This window comes from Branchiostoma belcheri, unplaced genomic scaffold (genome assembly GCF_001625305.1).
Source record: "Branchiostoma belcheri isolate BF01 breed outbred unplaced genomic scaffold, Haploidv18h27 scaffold5, whole genome shotgun sequence".
Lineage (NCBI taxonomy): Eukaryota > Metazoa > Chordata > Leptocardii > Amphioxiformes > Branchiostomatidae > Branchiostoma > Branchiostoma belcheri.
This window is the reverse complement of record NW_017804131.1, coordinates 453,292-474,176: the sequence shown is the minus strand read 5'-3', so window position 1 is coordinate 474,176 and position 20,885 is coordinate 453,292. Positions and strand designations below refer to the sequence as shown.

The 20,885-nt window shown below is 42.9% G+C and overlaps 1 protein-coding gene across 1 annotated transcript; it reads right to left on the bottom strand.

Annotated features, from left to right (window-relative positions):
- Window positions 1–16,889: 16,889 nt before the first annotated feature.
- LOC109479615 lies at window positions 16,890–19,242 on the bottom strand. The gene is made up of 3 exons (XM_019781602.1): window positions 18,973–19,242; window positions 17,606–17,638; window positions 16,890–17,470 (listed from the first exon to the last, which is right to left on the bottom strand). The coding sequence occupies exons 2-3, from the start codon at window positions 17,619–17,621 to the stop codon at window positions 16,890–16,892; spliced, it is 597 nt and encodes a 198-aa protein (XP_019637161.1). The 5' UTR covers window positions 17,622–17,638; window positions 18,973–19,242.
- Between the last annotated feature and the right edge of the window lie 1,643 nt (window positions 19,243–20,885).

Genomic DNA, 20,885 nt, shown 5'->3' with positions numbered 1-20,885 from the left:
CTTAAGATATAATTACTAGTATACTGGGGCGGAGGAACACGTAGTTTATAACGTGATTAATAGACTTAATCCGTAGCACTGACGTCTGATTTGATACGCTTGGCATTTGTTGAAAACACGTATCGTTCCGCGCGTCTGACGTTACTACACTTATGCTGATTTTAAAGTAGGGACACCTTAGGCCACACCGACTTAATTTTATGGATGACATCCTCCGAAGACCCCAAAATTAGTACGCGCGGGCGAATAAAAAAAAAATTTCGTCCAAAAATAAAAATGCTACTAATCCACAGGAATACAAAGCTGGTATTGTGAATTTGCGGCAGTACATAGCGACGTACGTATACGACAAGCCGGCACATTGCGGAATTAATGAATCGGCACAGTACGTATGTATTGAGTTCTTGAGTCGTGGAGCTTCTGTAGTCTAGGTGCCGTATTGTCGCATGCTACCATGGACTACCCAGGCCTAGAGCTAGGCCAGAGCCTCGGAGGACGTGATCTTTTTTTTTTAAACAGGCGAAAATCAATGCGCGCGCGGATGTCATCCATAAAATTAAGTCGGTGTGGCCTTATTTGTAGAATAATTAGTCATGTTTGTACTTTTGAATAGCCCTCCCTACCTACACTGTAGAGCACAGAGAAATGAAAACTTACTCCAATGCGCTTTACACAGTACGAAGTGATTAGATCCACCGTGATGGGAAAATTTCTTCATGAGTCTTCCTTACGGCTTGACGTCCGTAGTGAAAATTATAATAATCATGTATGATCCACCTAGGCCTTACGACGGTGAACAGTATAAAAGGACACCTTTGAAAAAGAAGAAAGTAAACCCCTGAAATTATAGACATACGTAATCTTCTGTGGTGCGAAAATGCACCAGTAGGCGGCGCTTGCTACATGTACCTTGGCAATGTAAGGGAAAAGATGCACTTCTAGTATTGAATGCAAGGAGGTGCTGGATAAATTTCTTTGTAGTAACAAAACGCTCACGACAATATTGCTACTGATTGCATCGGCTTATTCTGATATTGTATAATGACATTGTATGGAATGTATTTGATGTATGCACGGCAAAATGCTAGTCTCTCATAAACAGAATATATGAAGTGCTGTGGTTTAACGTAGACGTACAGTCTTACTTAGTTAGAGCTCGCGATCGAACCAATCCAGACAGTTTCCTCCATAGCACTTTGTCTTCCGTAGCCCTGTCACAAATGTTCAAGCTCAGTTGTCTTGTTGCATGTAGTCACTATAGCATAAAATCAACTGAAACAAAAGTAGCCTAAAAATGTCACTTTCTCATCCCAGAACCACTGATAGCATGTAATGACGTTGTTAAGACCTGTATATCGAATCCACTCGAGATGTAATTTTGTGTTATACTCCGTGTGACGTTTTGTGGGAATGACTATAAAACGTTTCATTTGGTGCAACGTTAAAACGGGCGGGTAAGTACCGTCACGGGACTAGTTACCGCGAGGGTTCACAAAGTACGGGGAATCCTTCAGCTGTCTCTGTCAAACATCATTGCCAAAAACAGTTCACTAACAAACTGGTGGGCGTACCAACCACTAAGTATCTGATACCAGCCCAGAGAAGAACAAGAAACAGTTATGCCTACGCCGTGTAATCCTATGAGAACAAAGATGCCAAAGTTTGTTACAGAGCTGAGTTCTTATTCATAAAGTCCATGTGTTTTACTCTGAGCTTTTCGGACGCCTGAAGAAGAAGCTGCAAGATTAGGGCAAATCTGGATGATGGTAGTTAGGATGATGTCAAGCGAGTGAACTTTGCAGAGCGGAGCCAGAAATTGGGTAGAAGTGGATTGTTAGCAATTATTGCAGATCCGTCGAGCACGAAATATCCAGAATGTTCTTCTCTCCAGATAAACAATAAGACCTACCCGGCTCATCATAGGAGTCAGACACAGTTTACGGACATTAGTGGGTGGGCGTCAGCAGTGGTGGGTCCTAATCATTCTCCATATCGTGTCTTATTAAGTACGCCGTAAATGTGGCCATAAAAAGAACATATCCCCGCAATTTCTCCTGGGGAAAGCGGACTGAACGGCCCTCTCTTCCGCTCCTTTCTCCTGGTCATATCGATCCATTCTAAAGTTCACCACGGAAAAAGGTTTTCGGTGTAATGATATCCCCTAACGTCTTTGAATAGATTGCTAGAAGTCATTAGACATTTTACGGCCACGTGATGTATTAGACAGTCTATAGCATTAGATCTGTATAAAGTTGCTACATCATCATCAGTAGGCTATTAAAGGCGTTATGGAAAATCGACCAAAAAGGGCACCACAGATTTCCGATTGAAAATTAATGTCTTTTGTAATGTCTATCAAAAGCTTTACGCTGCCTTTTTCCAAGAATGGAAATGGGGCTGATATAAACTCCAGTCGTGCTATGCTATGATAAGATCCCGACGTGGTTAATGAGCGTTCGCCAAATTGACAAACTCAGACAAAGTCGTCGTAAAAGCTGATGATCCTATTTTGCGGTCAAATGTTCAGGAAAAGGTAGACGGGAAATTTCGGCTGGAAGTAAAGATAGCGGATGCAAAATATTCCAACTAAACTGTAATGCATTTCTCACATTATACTCCCAATGTTTGGATACTAGACTGCACATATTTGCTGACGAGGAAATGTTTCTTACAAAAGTTTAACTCGTAACTTTCTATCCTGCTTGTCACTAACCAGGCCACTGGTACTAAAGTGTGCAAATTTTCCATTTTCTACATTTACAGCCCCCACGTAAAGCAGTAAAAAAATACTACACTCAGCAGTGAAACCGGCCAGCCTTCAATCTGCCCAGCATGTACGACGTAGTAAACAGACCGGTAAAAGTGATAAAAAAGGTGGACAGCATATTCGGAGGTCCCAGAAGATTGCACCACAAATCATCTGTGTAGAATAACGGTCCGGCATGAGATTTTGTACTCAGAGTCCGACCGTAAACATCGGCCCGCTTTCCTCGTAAATGTCGGCCTATATCACGGCTGAGGTACGATAAAAAGGCAGGTACAAAACCAAGATTTCAATGGACGCTGCTTGTGTAAAAGAAAAACGCAATCTTGCTATTCATGGCTAGTTCTTTGCTTAGATTTCTGCACTGTTTGCAGTACAAGGGAAACACAAGACTAAGAAGGTACAGTTTGCATGGCAAAGTAACAAAACCAAGACTTCAATGGACGCTGCTTGTGTAAAAGAAAAACGCAATCTTGCTATTCATGGTTAGTTCTTTGCCCATAGTTTCCTGCACTCTTTGTAGTACAAGGGAAACAGAAAACTAAGAAGGCACAGTTTGCATGGCAAAGTGGACTTTTGATGATATGTCTATTGCGTCTATTGACTCTGTGCATAATATTACTTAAACTGGGATAACGTTCAAAACTGCCGCTGCCGTTACTGTGATCCCTGGTTGTGTGTTTCTAGTAACTTCTGGGGAAAACAGGCTAGGAGTATATCTGGTATTACCATAACAGCACATTTCTCGTGACCCTGCCTCACATAAAAAATGTTGCAAAAAGCATGGCTTCGGAAGATAGGCTGGTGTATCTAGGAGTTATGGTACATACGTGTCGGGAACACAGATTTTCTTTTAGCCATATGTAATAAATGCAACTGTGTGTATCAGTACGTACCATTCTCCCATTAAACAAGTCAAAAAAGTAAAGGCCGAACTCTCTGAATGTCTCAGGCTACAGTATGATGTACTTGTAACTATCGTCAGCTGAAGGAATAAAGATATACGTAAGAGTTTGCCTTTGCAAAGAGCTGCAGAAAGGTCACAGTTTGTCATCACTCTCAATATGCAGAAAGAAACGAACCTTTAAGATGTATGCTGATCAAACTAGTCGTAGGTGAAAGAACGAGTGTTTTATTAGCGTCTTGATACGTAGTTTCCTTTCGTACTGGAACTGAATTGAAATAGTAAGTAAATTGTTGGGATGAAGTATGGCCTAGTTCCAAAAGTAGGAGCAACGGCAATGATGGTAGAAGTTTCCATGTTCGGAAGTGAACTCTCCTTGCTCCGCGGACTCGTGATCTCCCACCTTCTCCGATATCATCACCATGTTCCCGTCTAGCCAAGGACGTGTTCGCGCCCATGGGCCCCCTGGGAACGTGTGCTTGAGTAGGTCGGGGATTGAGGTAAGGACGAGACCTGTGGGAGTCGATGATTGATGATGTGGTTGTTGTTGAACCGGGGGTAGATCCTGTCATAAATCATTGTACCCGCCAACTCTGCGGGAAACGGAAGGATCTCCTACAGTTTCACAACGTGTCAAGGTTATCCTCACCGCGCCTACGCGTTTTCCCTGTACCTGAATGGTTAATATGGCCGGATAACCCTTCCTTAAACGTCTGGGAGCTTCTATTAACCAACCATTGCCGGTGGCGAGTCTCAACAATATCTCATTGCATGCTAGTATGACCGTCTGACCCACTTGATATTGAAGATATGATATTGTACACAATCTCATTTCCGCTACCACGAACCTATCCTCAACACTAACCAGCATTTATTAGTGCTTCACTTCTTGTATCACAGGCACCTGGCATATTTGAGGCTTGAGAGAAGCCTTTGAGAAAAAAAGTTGGTCTGGCTCTGGTGTCAGTTCGCGTCAAGATACCCTAGTTCTTGAATAGCTTGCGGGAACACAATTACAATCTGAAATGGGTTTGGCAAGGTGCTGAGATATTCTCATGTGGATGGCAGAGTCATTTTATAGTCATACCGACGGAATCATAAAGGTTGTGTAGAGAGAATATGGTGCACGTCCATGTCATATTCTTTCATATTTCCAATCTGTCCCTCCAGCGATGTGCGACCCCGATCTCCACACCAACGCCAGATGGGTTTATCTCTGTGAAGACACCCGGGAAGACTGGATGACATCCATCACCTTTCGCTGATGGAACACGTTGGTCCCGCCATGCTGCTTTGATTTGTCAATCCATGGACGGTTGCATCTGTCAATGCCGTATAGAACAGCATCAATGTGGGGACATTGGTGCGGTAAGACGTATGCATACCGTTACACGTTAAAGCTGTGGATGGTATTGTGAGCCATCAAACTTTAAAAGAACTTCCATTGCATGCAAGGATATGGCAGCGACTTCTGATACCGAATTCTATAGCTTGGATCTGTAGACAGCTCTACTGTATAGCAGGTGTACAAAAGGCTTCGTTCTGCCTCACCCACGTGTCTGTGTCGTTGATTGGCGCATTGTACGTCTGTAATACCGCTGTTAAAACCTTCGATTCGACGTTGACCTGTAACATTTTATCTGACCCAAGCCCCAGACAGAAGCTTAAAGTACAACAAAGGACGAAAGACATCGCATTTCTGTCTGACCTGCGATAAAGATTGATGTGCCTTTGTTCAGATATCCCAGTCTGCTCTACGTCGCGCCTTGAATCCATTATTCTTTATTTTGACCCGGCTGTTCGTTCCCGTTTCCTTATTAATGCCCTGCAATTAATCAGTCAGAATTTCAGACACAGTGGTGCACTCACGTCCAATAAAGTCGGGCCGTATGTTTCAATTGATTCACGGAAAAATATCACACGGCTTAGTGAGAGCCATGCTTCTTGGGGAAATATTGACATTTTTGGGCTATACGTTCTGGTGAATAATTTCTTCCCGTCAGTGTATTGTTCGGAGTTGTAAATCACAGCCGCCCCGGGACGATTTTGTGTATCCAGCGCACCTTTGAACAAAAATAAATCGAACTTCCTCAGATCAAAACTGCCATCAAAGGCAAGCCATTTAACACCTAACGGTTTTATACGCACCGTCATTTTTCCATCTAGTAAAATTGAGATAAATACCTTTGAAAGTCGAACATTTAATCATCACAGTTTTTTGTAAAGTGCAAACTATATAAGACGTTTCGTGGTTTTCTTACGAAGATCTCATTAAAAAAATAGAAAGGTAACATTTGCAAAGCAAGTGCATAATGTTTACCTTCGAATATCGTCTGCTCTGATAATTCTTACTCAAACACATTCATATATATGGTCAGACAGGAGTCTAAATCCCTCCTGCTATAAAATTGCAACATGATGTAACCCAACACTAGTTACCATGGTAACGGACAGTCTGGTTCAGGTCACTGACCTTTCTGGTTTGGAGAAGAAGAGGAAACATAGCAAAAACAATATGTTTTCCTTCGGTAAACATAAAAACTGTATAGGACGAACATAGCAAATACGATAAATAATCAACATACGCGCCCACAATACAGAAACGGTATTCATTTTCTGAACATGACAGGAAAGAGAAAAGTGAACAACACCTTTTACTGCTCTAATCTCTCAGACTTAACGTGCTGTACCCTCTGGTCAAATGAGGCGTTGAGGTGAAGATCCAGAGTTTGCAGTATTGATTTTATCATTTAGCTGTTATTACTTTTCTGAACAGTGCCGTGCGTCTTGCTGTAATTGCAAAAGTCCAGGCATATCCTGCTTAAGGCGAGAGATCAGATAGTTTTTTGGGTTATGAGTAGAATCTTCCAGGTGTAGGAAGTGTGTTGAAGATTGACCATTACGGTGTGTACTTTGTCTTGGTACACGTGACGTATTGGTAGTCAACACCGCACGCGCAGCTGCGTTCTTGGGTGCCAATTTGGCGTGTGACACGCTATTCAATCAGGGGTTAGTCTCGCCCCAGATGCTGTGCACTAATTTGGAGCAAAAATAGCTTGTGGTGGGACATTAGGGCGGAAATTAGAAGCGGCTTGAGTGGAGAAAGCCAAAGAAGACGGGCGTATTCAGAAGGCGGAAGAAATATACGAGGGCTCTACCTCCCGGCTTATCATGTTTGAACCTTTCACTGTGGTAACAATCTCGTTACCTCTGCGGGAATAAATTTCAATTGCACACCAGTCAATGGCCACATTAGAACAAAGATAGCATGAACGTATCATGCTGTTATCTGGAAAATTGTATTTCTGTCCTCCGCGCAGCGCCACGGTTCACTCACTTTTACAATCCCGTAACGTTTTCTGCTATGTCGTATTTGAATTACCTGGATTTTCGTAGGCAGCCTTGCGTGTCAACCGTTAAGCCCTTGTTATCACTAAAGGTTCGTCACCAGATGATATTGTAGATGACTGTAATTAAATCATAATAGGATAGTTTCGAGGAAAATCCCTCCTGCTTTGTTCCAGAAGGTCGAGTAAAGTCATTCAAACATGTCCCGTGTGCGCGAGGGAGAATCCTGATCCGCGTCTCATGCGGTGCTCGCTGAAGCGGATAGGAAGTGGCGGGCAAATGAATGGCCCCTTCAAAAGTCCCATTTCTTTGGCTCACAGAGAATTAAACCCCTTCATAGCTAGAGGACTGAACTGATAGCGAGAGGATTATCCGTCATCACGAGTGTACATGTTTGCCATAGGAGTGCTTCAATCGCGCAGTCAGACACGGTTGCCGTCAAGAGCGTGTAAGTACAGGCAACTTTAACCACAATGTGTATTCATGCTTTATATACAGTGTACAGAAATGTATAAGTTATATGCAGAAATGAATAAGCTGTGCAAATAAGACAAGACTAGCACCTGGGGATAGTTTAAACACACGTACATAAAACATACTGTTGACAATGAAAGAAAATGACAACAGCGCACTTTTCAGCACCAAGGAAAGCACAAGTGAAGCCTGCAGTAATTACGAAAGCCCCATAAACAATGGTAATTACTACGAGGTGACTGCCCCCTTTTCCGAACGTGGCTGTTGTAGTCAGTAGTCAGCATCAGTGCATGATGTATTGTATGTTACTATCACTTTGAATACATCTAATCGAGGGAGTCGCCGAATTTCCTCGCAGTAGAAAACTACCGCAGATCTTTTATAAAATTTTATTGTATCAAATAAATTTAAGATGGCTTTTGGGATATCTCAGCCTCCCAATATAGCCTGCCAAAGCACGCGTTTGTACGCACAGGAATAGGTGAACGTCAGAATGCATAAAAGTATTATCTAGGGGCTTCCGTTTGTATTAGATTGTAGACTGTATCTGCTTGGCACATCTGCTGCATCTGCCGGTGACGCATGTACCTAGTGACTGCATTCACGCTGTGTAAGGTCGCAAAAATTCCGGGCGTATTCAGGTCTATCGGATGGATATGCCCGGGGACTTACGGAGAGCAACCGGGTGACTTACGGAGATGACCCTGTCGCTTTCCGGTGGCCCTTCAATTTATCGTGTACTTAGACATGGATATCACGGTAGATCCCTCTCTTTGAAGTCGCTCCTATGGATCTCAGGGATCAACGCCGCACTATTCAAGTATACACCTGGTTTCTTTTGGACGGCAAGTCTAGGGCAGACTTCCGACAATTAATTTCGCAAAGAGAGATAAAGAGAGAGGAAAAGTTTCCAAGATCGATCACGCAAGGACTTTCCTGCCGCCAGATGCTCATTAGCTTTACATCGACGCTTTACGTAGCAGCGTTATCTGCCATTCCGTCGGGTCTACGAAAAGTAATTCGTATCAATCACGTCTGATTGTGCGACGCCGCGGCTCGTCTTATCACCAATGCCGCCGCGGAGGACTACATTTACTTCCCGCGGAACGACCTCTGATATTTCCTCCTCAATCCAAGCGTTAAAGAAATAATCCGCAAAACATCTGGCGTTTGGGAGTAAAGAGGCAATTATTGCATCTTCGATTCTCGTATCGCTGGAAAACAAACAGTTATAATGCGTACAAAAGGCGTATTTTCTTACTGTACCAAAGCACATGCCTTTATCTGATTAGAAAGACTTTGATTACTTTTTCAGAGTAGGCGCATCGCCCTCAACCATGAGATTAAAGTTAATGCTTAATCTCCCTTCTTAACCAATATCCAACCGTGAGAACGTTCCTTGAGGTGACAGTCGTCACAGCATCCGTTCAATATTTTCAATCATCCAGCCTTGATAGAGAAGGGATATACTTTACTTATCTAAGGTTTCCGGCAAATGACAAACGTCTTGAATCTGTATCGATCATTTTGCGGCCGCCAATCCAGCTGTGGCTTTAGATACCGACTAGCAGATTACTTTCTGTCATATTTTCAATAAAAGAGTATCTATCTGGAGACGAGAAGCCACGGACAAGTTTATACATGCTGGGAAGCGAACTTTTCTTTGACTATCAAATGTCTCTCTGTAAGGAACATTATTATTTGACAGAAATTAACAAGTTAAAACCATCTATTAAAACTACGTCATTGGTGCAATTTTTGCCAATTTACGTGTAATCCACTAAACTGTAGGATTCAAACTGAAAGCTCTTAGTGTTTGGCTATATGAATGGGTGAATGGCTTTGGTTGATGAAATATGACAGTGGTAAGACTTCCCAATAATCCCAAGTCCCTGCGAGTAGTGCCACATGAGAAGCACTGAGTACTTCTGTTTTGGTTGTCATACCGTCTGCTCAATGAATTAAAGAGCGTCCCAAGTACTAAATATGCGGGTCTCTCTTTACTTCATATGCGTTGTTCCTGAAATAGCTAAATTTAATAGTGGCACACTTTACTATGCAGAGTGCTTAGTCATCCTATCTTATCAAAACTGAGTTCATTAACGTCGACATTTACAAGGTTTTTACACATGGCAGCCAGTCTGGTGTTAACACGCTGATAAAACCTTTATGAGCTCAAAAACACAGTTTTGTTAATTGGACAGTTCTGACAATAAACCACCGATATTACAATGACGCTGACTATAAACATACGTTTATGTAGTGAATATAAAACTCCCTAATTCAGTATCCCTCGTAATGCACTGTAAAAGTTTAATGAATCAATCAATGTTGTCCTTAATGCAACTATAAATGAAAAGACATCGCGTTATTCTTCTGTAAAAGTTAGATCCGTAACGCTCCTGTCACACATAGCCGAATATGGCCTCCCGAACACTAGGCGAACTTCCCCAACCATGGTTAGGAGTAGGTCGGGAGCAAGTTGGCTGTGGTTCGGCTACTCACGGTTTCAAAATGTTGTAAAACATTGTAGTGTGGACGGAGGGTTGGGTCAAGGTTAGCTAGTGGTTGGCTTGCCACCACATGTTGGGGAGCATGCCACGCCCTAAAAAAGGTGTGGAAGGCCCCCATCCAGAATAACACTAAGTTAAAAGTCTTTAAGTCTTGTGTAGAGCCTATTTTGTTGTATAGTTCCGACTCATGGACTTTAACTAAAGCCTTGTCCAAGAAATTGAATGGTAACTACACACGCCTGCTTCGGTGCGTGCTGAATGTTCCATGGCAGAGCCACATGAGTAACAAAGAACTCTACAACGGTCTACCCCTGATTACCCAGACCATTCAGAACAGACGACTGGCCCTTGCCGGTCATGTGGTACGCCACGAAGAGATGGCGGCCAAAGTGCTTCTCTGGCAACCGGATGTAAAAAGAAGGAGGGGCCGCTATCGGGGGCCAAGTGTTGCAAAATTACACACACACAACTCGTGCGCATCACACACACACACAGAGCATACATCACACACACACACAGAGCATACATCACACACACACACAGAGCATACATTAAACACACACACACACTGGCAGCATACAACACACACACACACACACACACACACACACACACACACACACACACACACACACACACACACACACACACACACACACACACACACACACACACAGAGGCAAACAGACACAAACGGACCTACACACCACACACACTGTGCGCACTGCAACACACACACACTCAGGGCCTGCCCGACATGTGTGTGTGTGTTTGCGTGCCTGTGAGTGTGTGTTTTGATTTATATTTCTCTCATAATTTTGCGTTGATGCCATAACTGATATTATCATCTGAAGTTTTAAACAATACGTTCTACGTCATCACCATTATCATAGTTTCATTGCTTGATTCAGACAGGGCCTGCCCGACCGTCGATGAATGTCCTTGGTGTGTTGCATTTCGCTCAGTGTGCGTGTGTGCGTTTTGACTCCAGTGTGTGTATCTACGTGAGTTTCTGTGTTCAGTGGATTATATTGCTCTAGATAAGTTGGCGAAGTACCATAATAGCTGACTTAATTTTCATAGCTGACTTCATTTTAATAATGTCTAGCCATGAGCTCTACGTCACCAACATCATCTTTCAACCATGTGGATATTCATACACTTTTAGTATGACCAGCGATAATATCGACAACGGACATGTCACCCACGATACATTATCCACACACACACACACACACACACACACACACACACACATACATACACAATCACACACACACACACACACACAAGGACGTATACACAACACACACTGTGCGCACTGCAACACACACACACACACACACACACACACACGGAGCCTGGACGACAAGTGTGTGTTGCATTTCGCTCAGTGTGTGTGTGCGTTTTGACTCCAGTGTGTGCGTTCCTACTTCCTACTATGTGTGTGTACGTGTCTTTGAGTACGATTAATTATAATGCTCTTATTCATTTTGCGTTAATGGCATCACTGATATTAGTTCATATAATAAGTTCTACATCATCACCAGTGTCTTTCTTTGGCTGATTCATACACGAGTGTATGACCGGATGGTATTCCTGTGTAAATAGGAGAGCTGAACGTGTCGGACCTACATTTTACAGCCGGATCCGTGATTACAAGATGGCAAGTTCAAGGCAACATAAAAGAAATACATTTGTATAATGTTAAAATGTATCGTCACACACAGACATACATATACATACAAAACACACACACACGCACACACACACACACGAGTACAACACACACACACACACACACACACACATTGTGCGCACTGCAAAACACACACACACTCAGGGCCTGCACGACATGTGTGTGTTGCATTTCGCGCAGTGTGTGTGCGTTTTGGCTACAGTGTGTGTGTGTGAGATTACGTGTCTGTGAGTGTGTGTCATGAATTATATTGCTCTTATGAATTTTTCGTTGATGCCATACTAAGTAACTGATATTATTATCTGAAGTTTAAAGCAATAAGTTCTACGTCATCTCCATTATCATCATTGGCTGATTCATACACTCGTGTATGACCAGATAGTATCCCTGTGTAAATAGGAGAGATGAACGTATCGGACCTGCATTTTACAACCGCATCTGTATTTACAAGATGGCAGGTCCAAGGCTACATAAAAGACTGCACAGATACACATTCACACACGTGCACACACACACACACACACACACACACACACACACACACACACACACACACACACAAACAAGCGAGTACAACACACACACATTGTGCGCACTGCAACACACACACTCAGGGCCTGCACGACATGTGTGTGTTGCATTTCGCGCAGTGTGTGTGCGTTTTGTCTACAGTGTGTGTGTGAGAGACTACGTGTCTGTGAGTGTGTGTCATCAATTATATTGCTCTTTCATTGATGCCATAACTGATATTATTATCTGAAGTTTAAAGCAATAATTATAAGTTCTACGTCATCTCCATTATCATTATTGGCTAATTCATACACTCGTGTATGACCGGATGGTATCCCTGTGTAAATTGGAGAGTTGAACGTATCGGACCTGTATTTTACAACCGGATTGGAGATAACAAGATGGCAAGTTCAAGGCCAAATAAAAGACTGCATTGTTATCTCAAGTATTCAGCAATTAATGACAGATACATTTATACAACACACACACACAGATACACATCCACACACAGAGAGATTCAGAGATACGTATACAACACAAACACACTGTGCGCAAACTACAACACACACACACACGCTGGGCCTAGCTGGTGTGTGTGTGTGTGTGTTGCATGTCGCGCAGTGTGTGTGTGCGTTTTGACTACAGCGTGTGTGTGTTTGCGTGCCTGTGAGTGTGTGTCTTGATTTATATTTCTCTCATAAATTTTGCGTTGATGCCATAACTGATATCATCATCTGAAGTTTTAAACAATACGTTCTACGTTATCACCATTATCTTCATTGCTTGATTCAGACACGATTGCATGTTTAGATAGTATCCCTGTGTAAATAGTAATGATGAACGTACCGGACCTGTATTTTACAGCCGGTTCCGTGATTACAATATGGCAAGTTCAAGGCCACATAAAAGACCGATTTGTTATCTCAAGTATTCTCCAAAACCGCACGATACATTTTTACAACACACACAGATACGTTTACAACACATGCACTGCGTGCACTCCAACACACACACACACACACACACACTCTGGGCCTGCCTGACATGTGTGTGTTGCATTTCGCTCAGTGTGTGTGTGTGACTCGAGTTGTATTGTTCTTAGCAATTTCGCGTTGATGCAATAACTGATATTACTATCTAAAGTTGTAAACAGTGAGTTTTACGTCATCACTACTGTTTTGCATTGGTTGATTCAGACACGAGTGTATGACCGGATGGTATTTCTGTCAGTGTGTAAAAAGGAGAGCTGAACGTGTCTTTCCCGGATTTCACGGACGGATCCGTGATCACAAGGTGGCAAGTCCAAGGCCACATAAAACACTGCATTGTTATCTCAAGTATTCACCAATAAACGCATGATACATATTTACAACACACACACACACACACACAGGCGTACAACAGACCCACACACACTGCGCACTGCAACACACACACACTCAGAGCCTGCCCGACATGTGTGTGTTGCATTTTGCGCAGTGTGTGTCTGTTTTGACTACGGTGTGTGTGTGTGTGTTTACGTTTCTGTGTGTGTGTCAAGGGTTATATTTCTCTTATTAATTTTGTCTTTGATGCCATAACTGATATTATCATCTACAGTTTTAAACAATACACTGTCTACGTTATCGCCATTATCTTTCATTGCTTGATTCAGACACTCGTGTATGACAAGATGGTATCCCAGTGTAAATAGGAGAGTTGATAGTACCGGGCCTGTATTTTACAACCGGATTGGAGATTACAAGATGGCAAGTTCAAGGCCACATAAAAGATCGATTTGTTATCTTAAGTATTCACTAAAAACGCGCGATACATTTTCACAACACACACAAAGATACATATTCACACACACACACAGATACGTATACAACGCACACACTGCGTGAACACACACACACTCTGGGCCTGCCTAACATGTGTGTGTTGCATTTCGCTCAGTGTGTGTGTGCGTTTTGACTCCAGTATGTGTGTAAGTTTACTTGTATGTGTGTGTGTGACTCGAGTTGTATTGTTCGCGTTTTCGTCATTTTCGCGTTGATGCAATAACTGATATTACTATCTAAAGTTGTAAACAGTGAGTTCTACGTCATCTCTTTTGTTTTGCATTGGTTGATTCAGACACGAGTGTATGACCGGATGGTATTCCTGTCAGTGTGTAAAAAGGAGAGCTGAACGTGTCTTTCCCGGATTTCACGGACGGATCCGTGATCACAAGGTGGCAAGTTCAAGGCCACATAAAAGACTGCATTGTTATCTCAAGTATTCACCAATTAACGCACGATACGTTTTCACAATACACACACACAATCACACATTCAGAGATACGTATACAACCGTTGACACACACACACTGTGCGCACTGCAACACACACACACTGGGCCTGTCTGACATGTGTGTGTTGCATTTCGCGCAGTGTGTGTGCGTTTTGACTACAGTGTGTGTGTGCGTGTGTGTTTATGTGTCTGGGATTGTGTGTCATGAATCATATTGCTCTTATTAATTTTGCGTTGATGGAATGACTGATGTTATTATCTGAAGTTTGAAGCAATAAGCCAGTCTACGTCATCTCCATTAACTTCCTTGCTTGATTCATACACGAGTGTATGGTCAGATAGTATTCCTGTGTAAATAGGAGAGTTGAACGTGTCGTTCATAGATTTTACAGCCGGATCTGTGATTACAAGATGGCAAGTTCAGGGCCACATGAAAGACTGTATTGTTATCGCAAGTATTCATCAATGAACGCACGATGCATTTTACAACACACACCGTGAGATACACATTCACACAGGCGTATAACACACACACTGTGCGCACTGCAACACACACACACACTCTGGGCCTAGCTGGTGTGTGTGTGTGTGTGTGTGTGTGTGTGTGTTGCATGTCGCGCAGTGTGTGTGTGCGTTTTGACTACAGTGTGTGTGTGTTTGCGTGCCTGTGAGTGTGTGTTTTGAGCAGTGCCCGACATGTGTGTGTTGCATTTCGCGCAGTGTGTGTGTCTGTTTTGACTACAGTGTGTGTGTGTGTGTGTGTGTTTGCGTGTGTGTCAAGGGTTATATTAATCTTATTAATTAGCGTTCGCAACAGACACACACACACACATACACACAGGGCCTGCCAGACATGTATGTTGCATTTCGCTCAGTGTTGTGTGCGTTTTAACTTCAGTGTGTGTTTTGTCGTTTCTTTGTGTGTGTGTGTGTCAAGAGTTATATTGCTCTTATTAATTTTTCGTTGATGCCGCTACGGGAAGCTCTCCTATTTACAAAGGGATACCATCCGAGTGTATGAACCAACCAAAGAAAGATACTTTAAGACCCGTAAACACACACACACACACACACACACACACACACACACACACTGTAGTCAAAATGCACACACATACACTGCGCGAAATGCAACACATACCCATGTCGGACAGGCCCCTGTTCGAGTGTGTGTGTGTGTTGCAGTGCGTACAGTGTCTGTGAGTGTGTGTGTGTGTGCGCCTGTGTGTGTGTGTGTGTGCGTGATTGTGTATCTGTGTGTGTGTTGTAAAAACGTAGCGGTCATTTATTGGTGGATCAACCAGTATACTTTAATCTTCAACACGATATTAATCTGTTTAAATGCAGAACAAAAGCTAATACATGCAAATAGGCTAAATCTACGTGGACAAGTAAGACATCCCATCACAGGGAAATTTTATCGATGACAATCACATAAGATAAAGTCATTCAATACATCGAGTCAAACTATAGAATTGCATACTTAGATACAAAGTTACGATATAAGGTACTCACTTTAAACTGTATGCCATAACTGTCTTTGTGTGTATTCAACACATGTAACTGTTCTTGACATTTTTGCTTTTCTAGTCCTTCACATGACTGGTGATGTGGCCTTCCGCCTAACTAGTTGGAATTTACAAGGTAGTCTTAGTAAGAAATGGGTAGAAGTAGATTTTGGAGAGAGTATACGTAAGTACGACGTAGTCTGTATTCAGGAGACCTTGTAAATACCTAATGATACATTTCATGTAGACGGCTATCGATGCTTTCGAAGTGACCCGAAACTTTGGAAACGGTCAAAAAGAAGCTCAGGCAGTATTGCCCTTTTCTTAAAACAAAATTTGGCAAAAGAAATTTTCCAAACTAAATAGTAACTAACTGAACTATCTAACTAACTAAACTAACTGAACTAAATTTTCAGTCTATCACCAGATAAGGGACAGGTCCCGGCAGACTGGAAAAACGCGTATGTACGTGCACACTACTTACGAAAAAGGGTGACAGAAGCAACACCGCTAACTACCGTCCAGTATCCCTAACCAGTGTCAGTTGTTAACTACTTGCCCTGAACACATATTGTATTCCGCAACTATGAAGCACCTAGACAGCCACCACATCCTACTCCCCGCCCAACACGGTTTCCGCGCTAAAACACTCCTATGTATCATGTATGCACCTTGCACGATCTGACCTCGTGGTTCGACAAAGGCAGACAGATACTGTAGACATCGTTACTCTCCATTTCTCTAAAGCATTTGACATACTAGGCTCATCAATAAACTTGACTTTTATGGTATAAGAGGAAAGAAATTCGGGTCGCAACGTTTCCTTGTCTGGGTGCCAGTGCCGTCTTTATAGGCATGTAATAATATGTAGAACTTGACACGATTAAGAAAAGACTCACCGCAAGTGACCAAACATGACCTTTTGGCCCATTTCCCGGAATCCATAGTCAACCCGCGCCCTTTCTACGATCTCTTCAATTTCCTGTTGGGAAATGTCAGTGTACCTCTCCTGTTGTATGTTGAGTCCATGTTCGTCAAGTCTGCGGTATATGGTGGACCGGTTTACTTGATGTTTTTTGGCAACGTCAGTGACACTGTAGTCTAGGTCCAGGATGTCGTGAAGAACATCTTCAACAGAAATGTCTTTCCGTGGCCTCCCAGGTCCTTCCCTCTCCACGTTCCCAGCCGGATGGAAGCTTTCTACCCGTTTTGGTTTGGGAAGAGCGTGTTGACGTTTCCCGTTCCATTGTTTCAGACGGGCTCGAAGTTCCCCTGCCACATCCGAAATTGCAACTCTAAAGTCATCATTAGCTGGCAGGCTGGGGCATGCTTTCTGCAATTTCGTCGCCTTTGTGGTCAGAGCGAAGATTCTCTCTATGAAAACGTTTATCTCGGCTATGTCCCTCGTGTCTATTCTTCTATCGCAATCTCTGATCAGTCCTTCTAGATGTCTTGTGAATGAACGGAAGTTGTTTTCTGGAAAATAAGACCATCCATTCATTCTTAGGCTATTGAAATTATGATCACATAATAATCAAACTGCAACAACAACAACTTCCTAACCGAAGAGTCGACCCTGTACTCTTCAGTTACAGGTGAATGAGTACTTACCTGCACTGCTTGCCATTCTGCCTCACTCACACTCTTTATTTCTTTATTTCTTTATTTGAATTCACCACATGCAAAAAACAAGTGGAAGGGAGGACAAAACAGGTGTATCAACGCCTTTACAAGTTGTCCTCCCAAACCTGAAATGATAATACAAAACAATACGGAACCAAGTCAAACAATAAACATTAGACATAAGACATCAAAAATCAGTAGACATGAAATATACAATTCGGTAAAAGTTATACAGAGAATTGATTATGTACAAAAATTATCAAATGTCATTATGTACAGATTAAAAAGCTAATTATGATACTAATGCGGCCTTAAAGCAGTGCATGAGGCACACCCACAAGATGTGGACCAGGAGCAGGGAACGTCGATATTGAACTGGGTGTCAAATCTCATAAACGTGGCACTCACAAGCGATCGCTTGAATGTCAAGATGTTGGACGTTTCAGAGGCTTGAACCCCAATATTACGGAGGACAGGACTCAGCTGATTCCAGATGGTGACCAGCCTTGGTATGTAAGAAGAGCTGAAGGCTGATGTCCTTACTCTAATGGGGGTAAGCATGTGCGATCGGAGGTATCTAGAGGGTCTGGAAGGGAAGGATACATACTTGTGAACAATTGGTTTAGACTTAATAAACACCATGACGTCGCAAACTTCACGCCTGTGCGCAAGAGGCAACAGACCAAGGGTGGAGAGACGTTCCTTGTAGGTCAGGGTGTTCGAGTGGGCTCCTAGAATGAATTTAGTCGCCCGCCGTTGCACCCCCTCTACAAGGGACATGAGTTTGCGGGACTGAGGAGACCACAAAGGTGAGCAGTATTCTAAGATGCTTCTCACCAATGTGGTGTACAGTGCCTTGCGTACATCAGTGCTAGAGTTGAACCCGACTGTTCTTTTGATGAAACCAGTCATAGAATTGGCCCTGGCTACCATCTTTAAGATATGACTGTTCCACTGAAGGTCCGACTGGACAATGACCCCAAGGTCAGGCATACTGTCTACAGATGTAATTGTAGTATCAGACATGTGATAAGAGTACACAATAGGACTCTTAGAGCGAGTTAAACGGATAAGTTTACACTTGGAAGGATGAAAAGACATCTTCCAAGTAAGACTCCAGTTGTACATAGCAGTGATGTCATTCTGCAGCTTAACACAGTCATTTAGCTTGCTGACTTCCCTAAAACATTTAGAGTCGTCAGCGAAGAGTGCTACAGTGGATTGAGTTGCTGCACAAGGTAAGTCATTGATAAACAGAAGGAAGAGAAAGGGCCCAAGAATGGAGCCCTGTGGAACACCTGATGTCACCGGGAGCCATTTGGACTGGCAACCTTCCACTACGACACGCTGACGACGACTCCGTCGAGTCACCATTCTTGAACCCTCTGCCCGGAAACAACAGGAGAAGTCGGAGAGGTCACAGCCGACAGTTTCAGCACATTGCCTGCCGTACAAACTACAAACTCAACTCCTTCTTCCCCCGAACTATCCGGGATTGGAACAATCTGCCTGAAGACACTGTCAAAGCCCTGGCCTCCTTCGTTTCGAAGGTAACAAACCTTGTTTAAGTTTAAGCCTAGCTGGTGATCTTCAACCAAATAAAAGCAGCAGCTCGATCAGCTCGACAGTCAACGGTAGAACAACTAAGAAGTCTCCGGTGGCGCGAGGAATTGTGGGAATCTGAATGGCGATGATCCCATCTACTTCCGGGTCAAACCAAAAGCCTTGCAGGCTCACAGCCTGGCCTGGTGTAATGCTTTATCTTCTTTCACTCTTTCCACTGGCACTCTTTCATGATCAATTCACCTCCCAAGATGCACTGTGATTGAAAGAACCCATATGATTTTATGACAGTTCTAACTATCTGGCGAAAACAGATAAAACCTTGCAGTAATAAAATTAAATTTGACTTTAAAGTAAAACTAGAAGCTCGGATGGTGCAATGCTAATCTCCAAGCAGATGTTTCATACAGTATCAAATTGTCGGGCAGGCCCAGTGTGTGTGTGTGTGTGTTACAGTGCGAACCGTGTGTGTGGTGTATACGTCCGTTTGTGCGTGTAGATGATTGTGAGTTTGTGTTGGATAAATAAATCGTAAATATAATGTATGAGATAACGTTACCACTGTCGTCAGTCTTTTCACCGTCAGACTCCGAGTCAGAGACAAAAAAAGAACGCCAAGAATTTGATCCGCTAAAAGGTAGGAGTTCTGCTCCAGTTTGGGCCGCTCATCAGTGCATCAGTGATCATCAGTTAGCCGACAGTGGACGCAGTGGGTTGTCCAGCGGGCTTTGTAGTTATACACGACTGCATGTAACGTTAACACACACATGTCGGGCAGGACCCGAGAGTGTGTTTTTCAGTGTGAAGTGCCATACGTCCGTTTGCGGGTGTACGTAGGCGATTGTGAAAGAAGGGGAAAATACTGTTGAATGCATTTTTGCTGTATAATCTTCATTTGATCTCTTGTTCGTGCAAGCTACATAATAGATCTGTGTTATTGTCCCGTCCGGCAGCTCCCTCGAGTTCTTTACGTTCTTATTCAGCAGAAACTGTCATCGTACAAGTCGGTAATTCAAAGAAACAGAAGACTGTTAAAACACTGATGGCCTAATATGCAGGAAGACGAAATGCAATCTCTAGTGGGTCTGTCGGCTCACAACGTCTGTAATCACGGATCCGGTATTTCCTGAACACCGGCTAGAAAATACAGGTCCGATACGTTCATCTCTCCTATTTACAGTGGGATATTCGTGTATGAATCAAGCAATGAAAGATAATGGCGATAACATAGAACGTATTGTTTAAAACTACAGATCATAATATCAGTTATAGCATCAACGAAAAATTATCAAGAGAAATATAACCATTGACACACACACAGAAACGTAAACACACACAGAAAAGGTGATTAACGCACACACACACTGAGCGACAAGTAACCACACATCGGGCAGGCCTTGGGTGTTTGTGTGTGTTGCAGTGCGCACGTGTGTGAGTGTGTTTTGTATGTATCTGTGTGTGTGTAAATGTGCATCTGTGTGTGTGTTGTAAAAATGTATCGTGCGTTTATTAATGAATACCGTGAGATAACAAAGCGGTCTTTTCTGTGGCCTTGAACTTGCCATCTTGTAATCACGGAACCGGCTGTAAAATACAGGTCCGGTACGTTCAGCTGTACTATTTACACAGGAATACTATCTAAACATACAATCGTGTCTGAATCAAGCAATGAAACTATGATAATGGTGATGACGTAGAACGTATT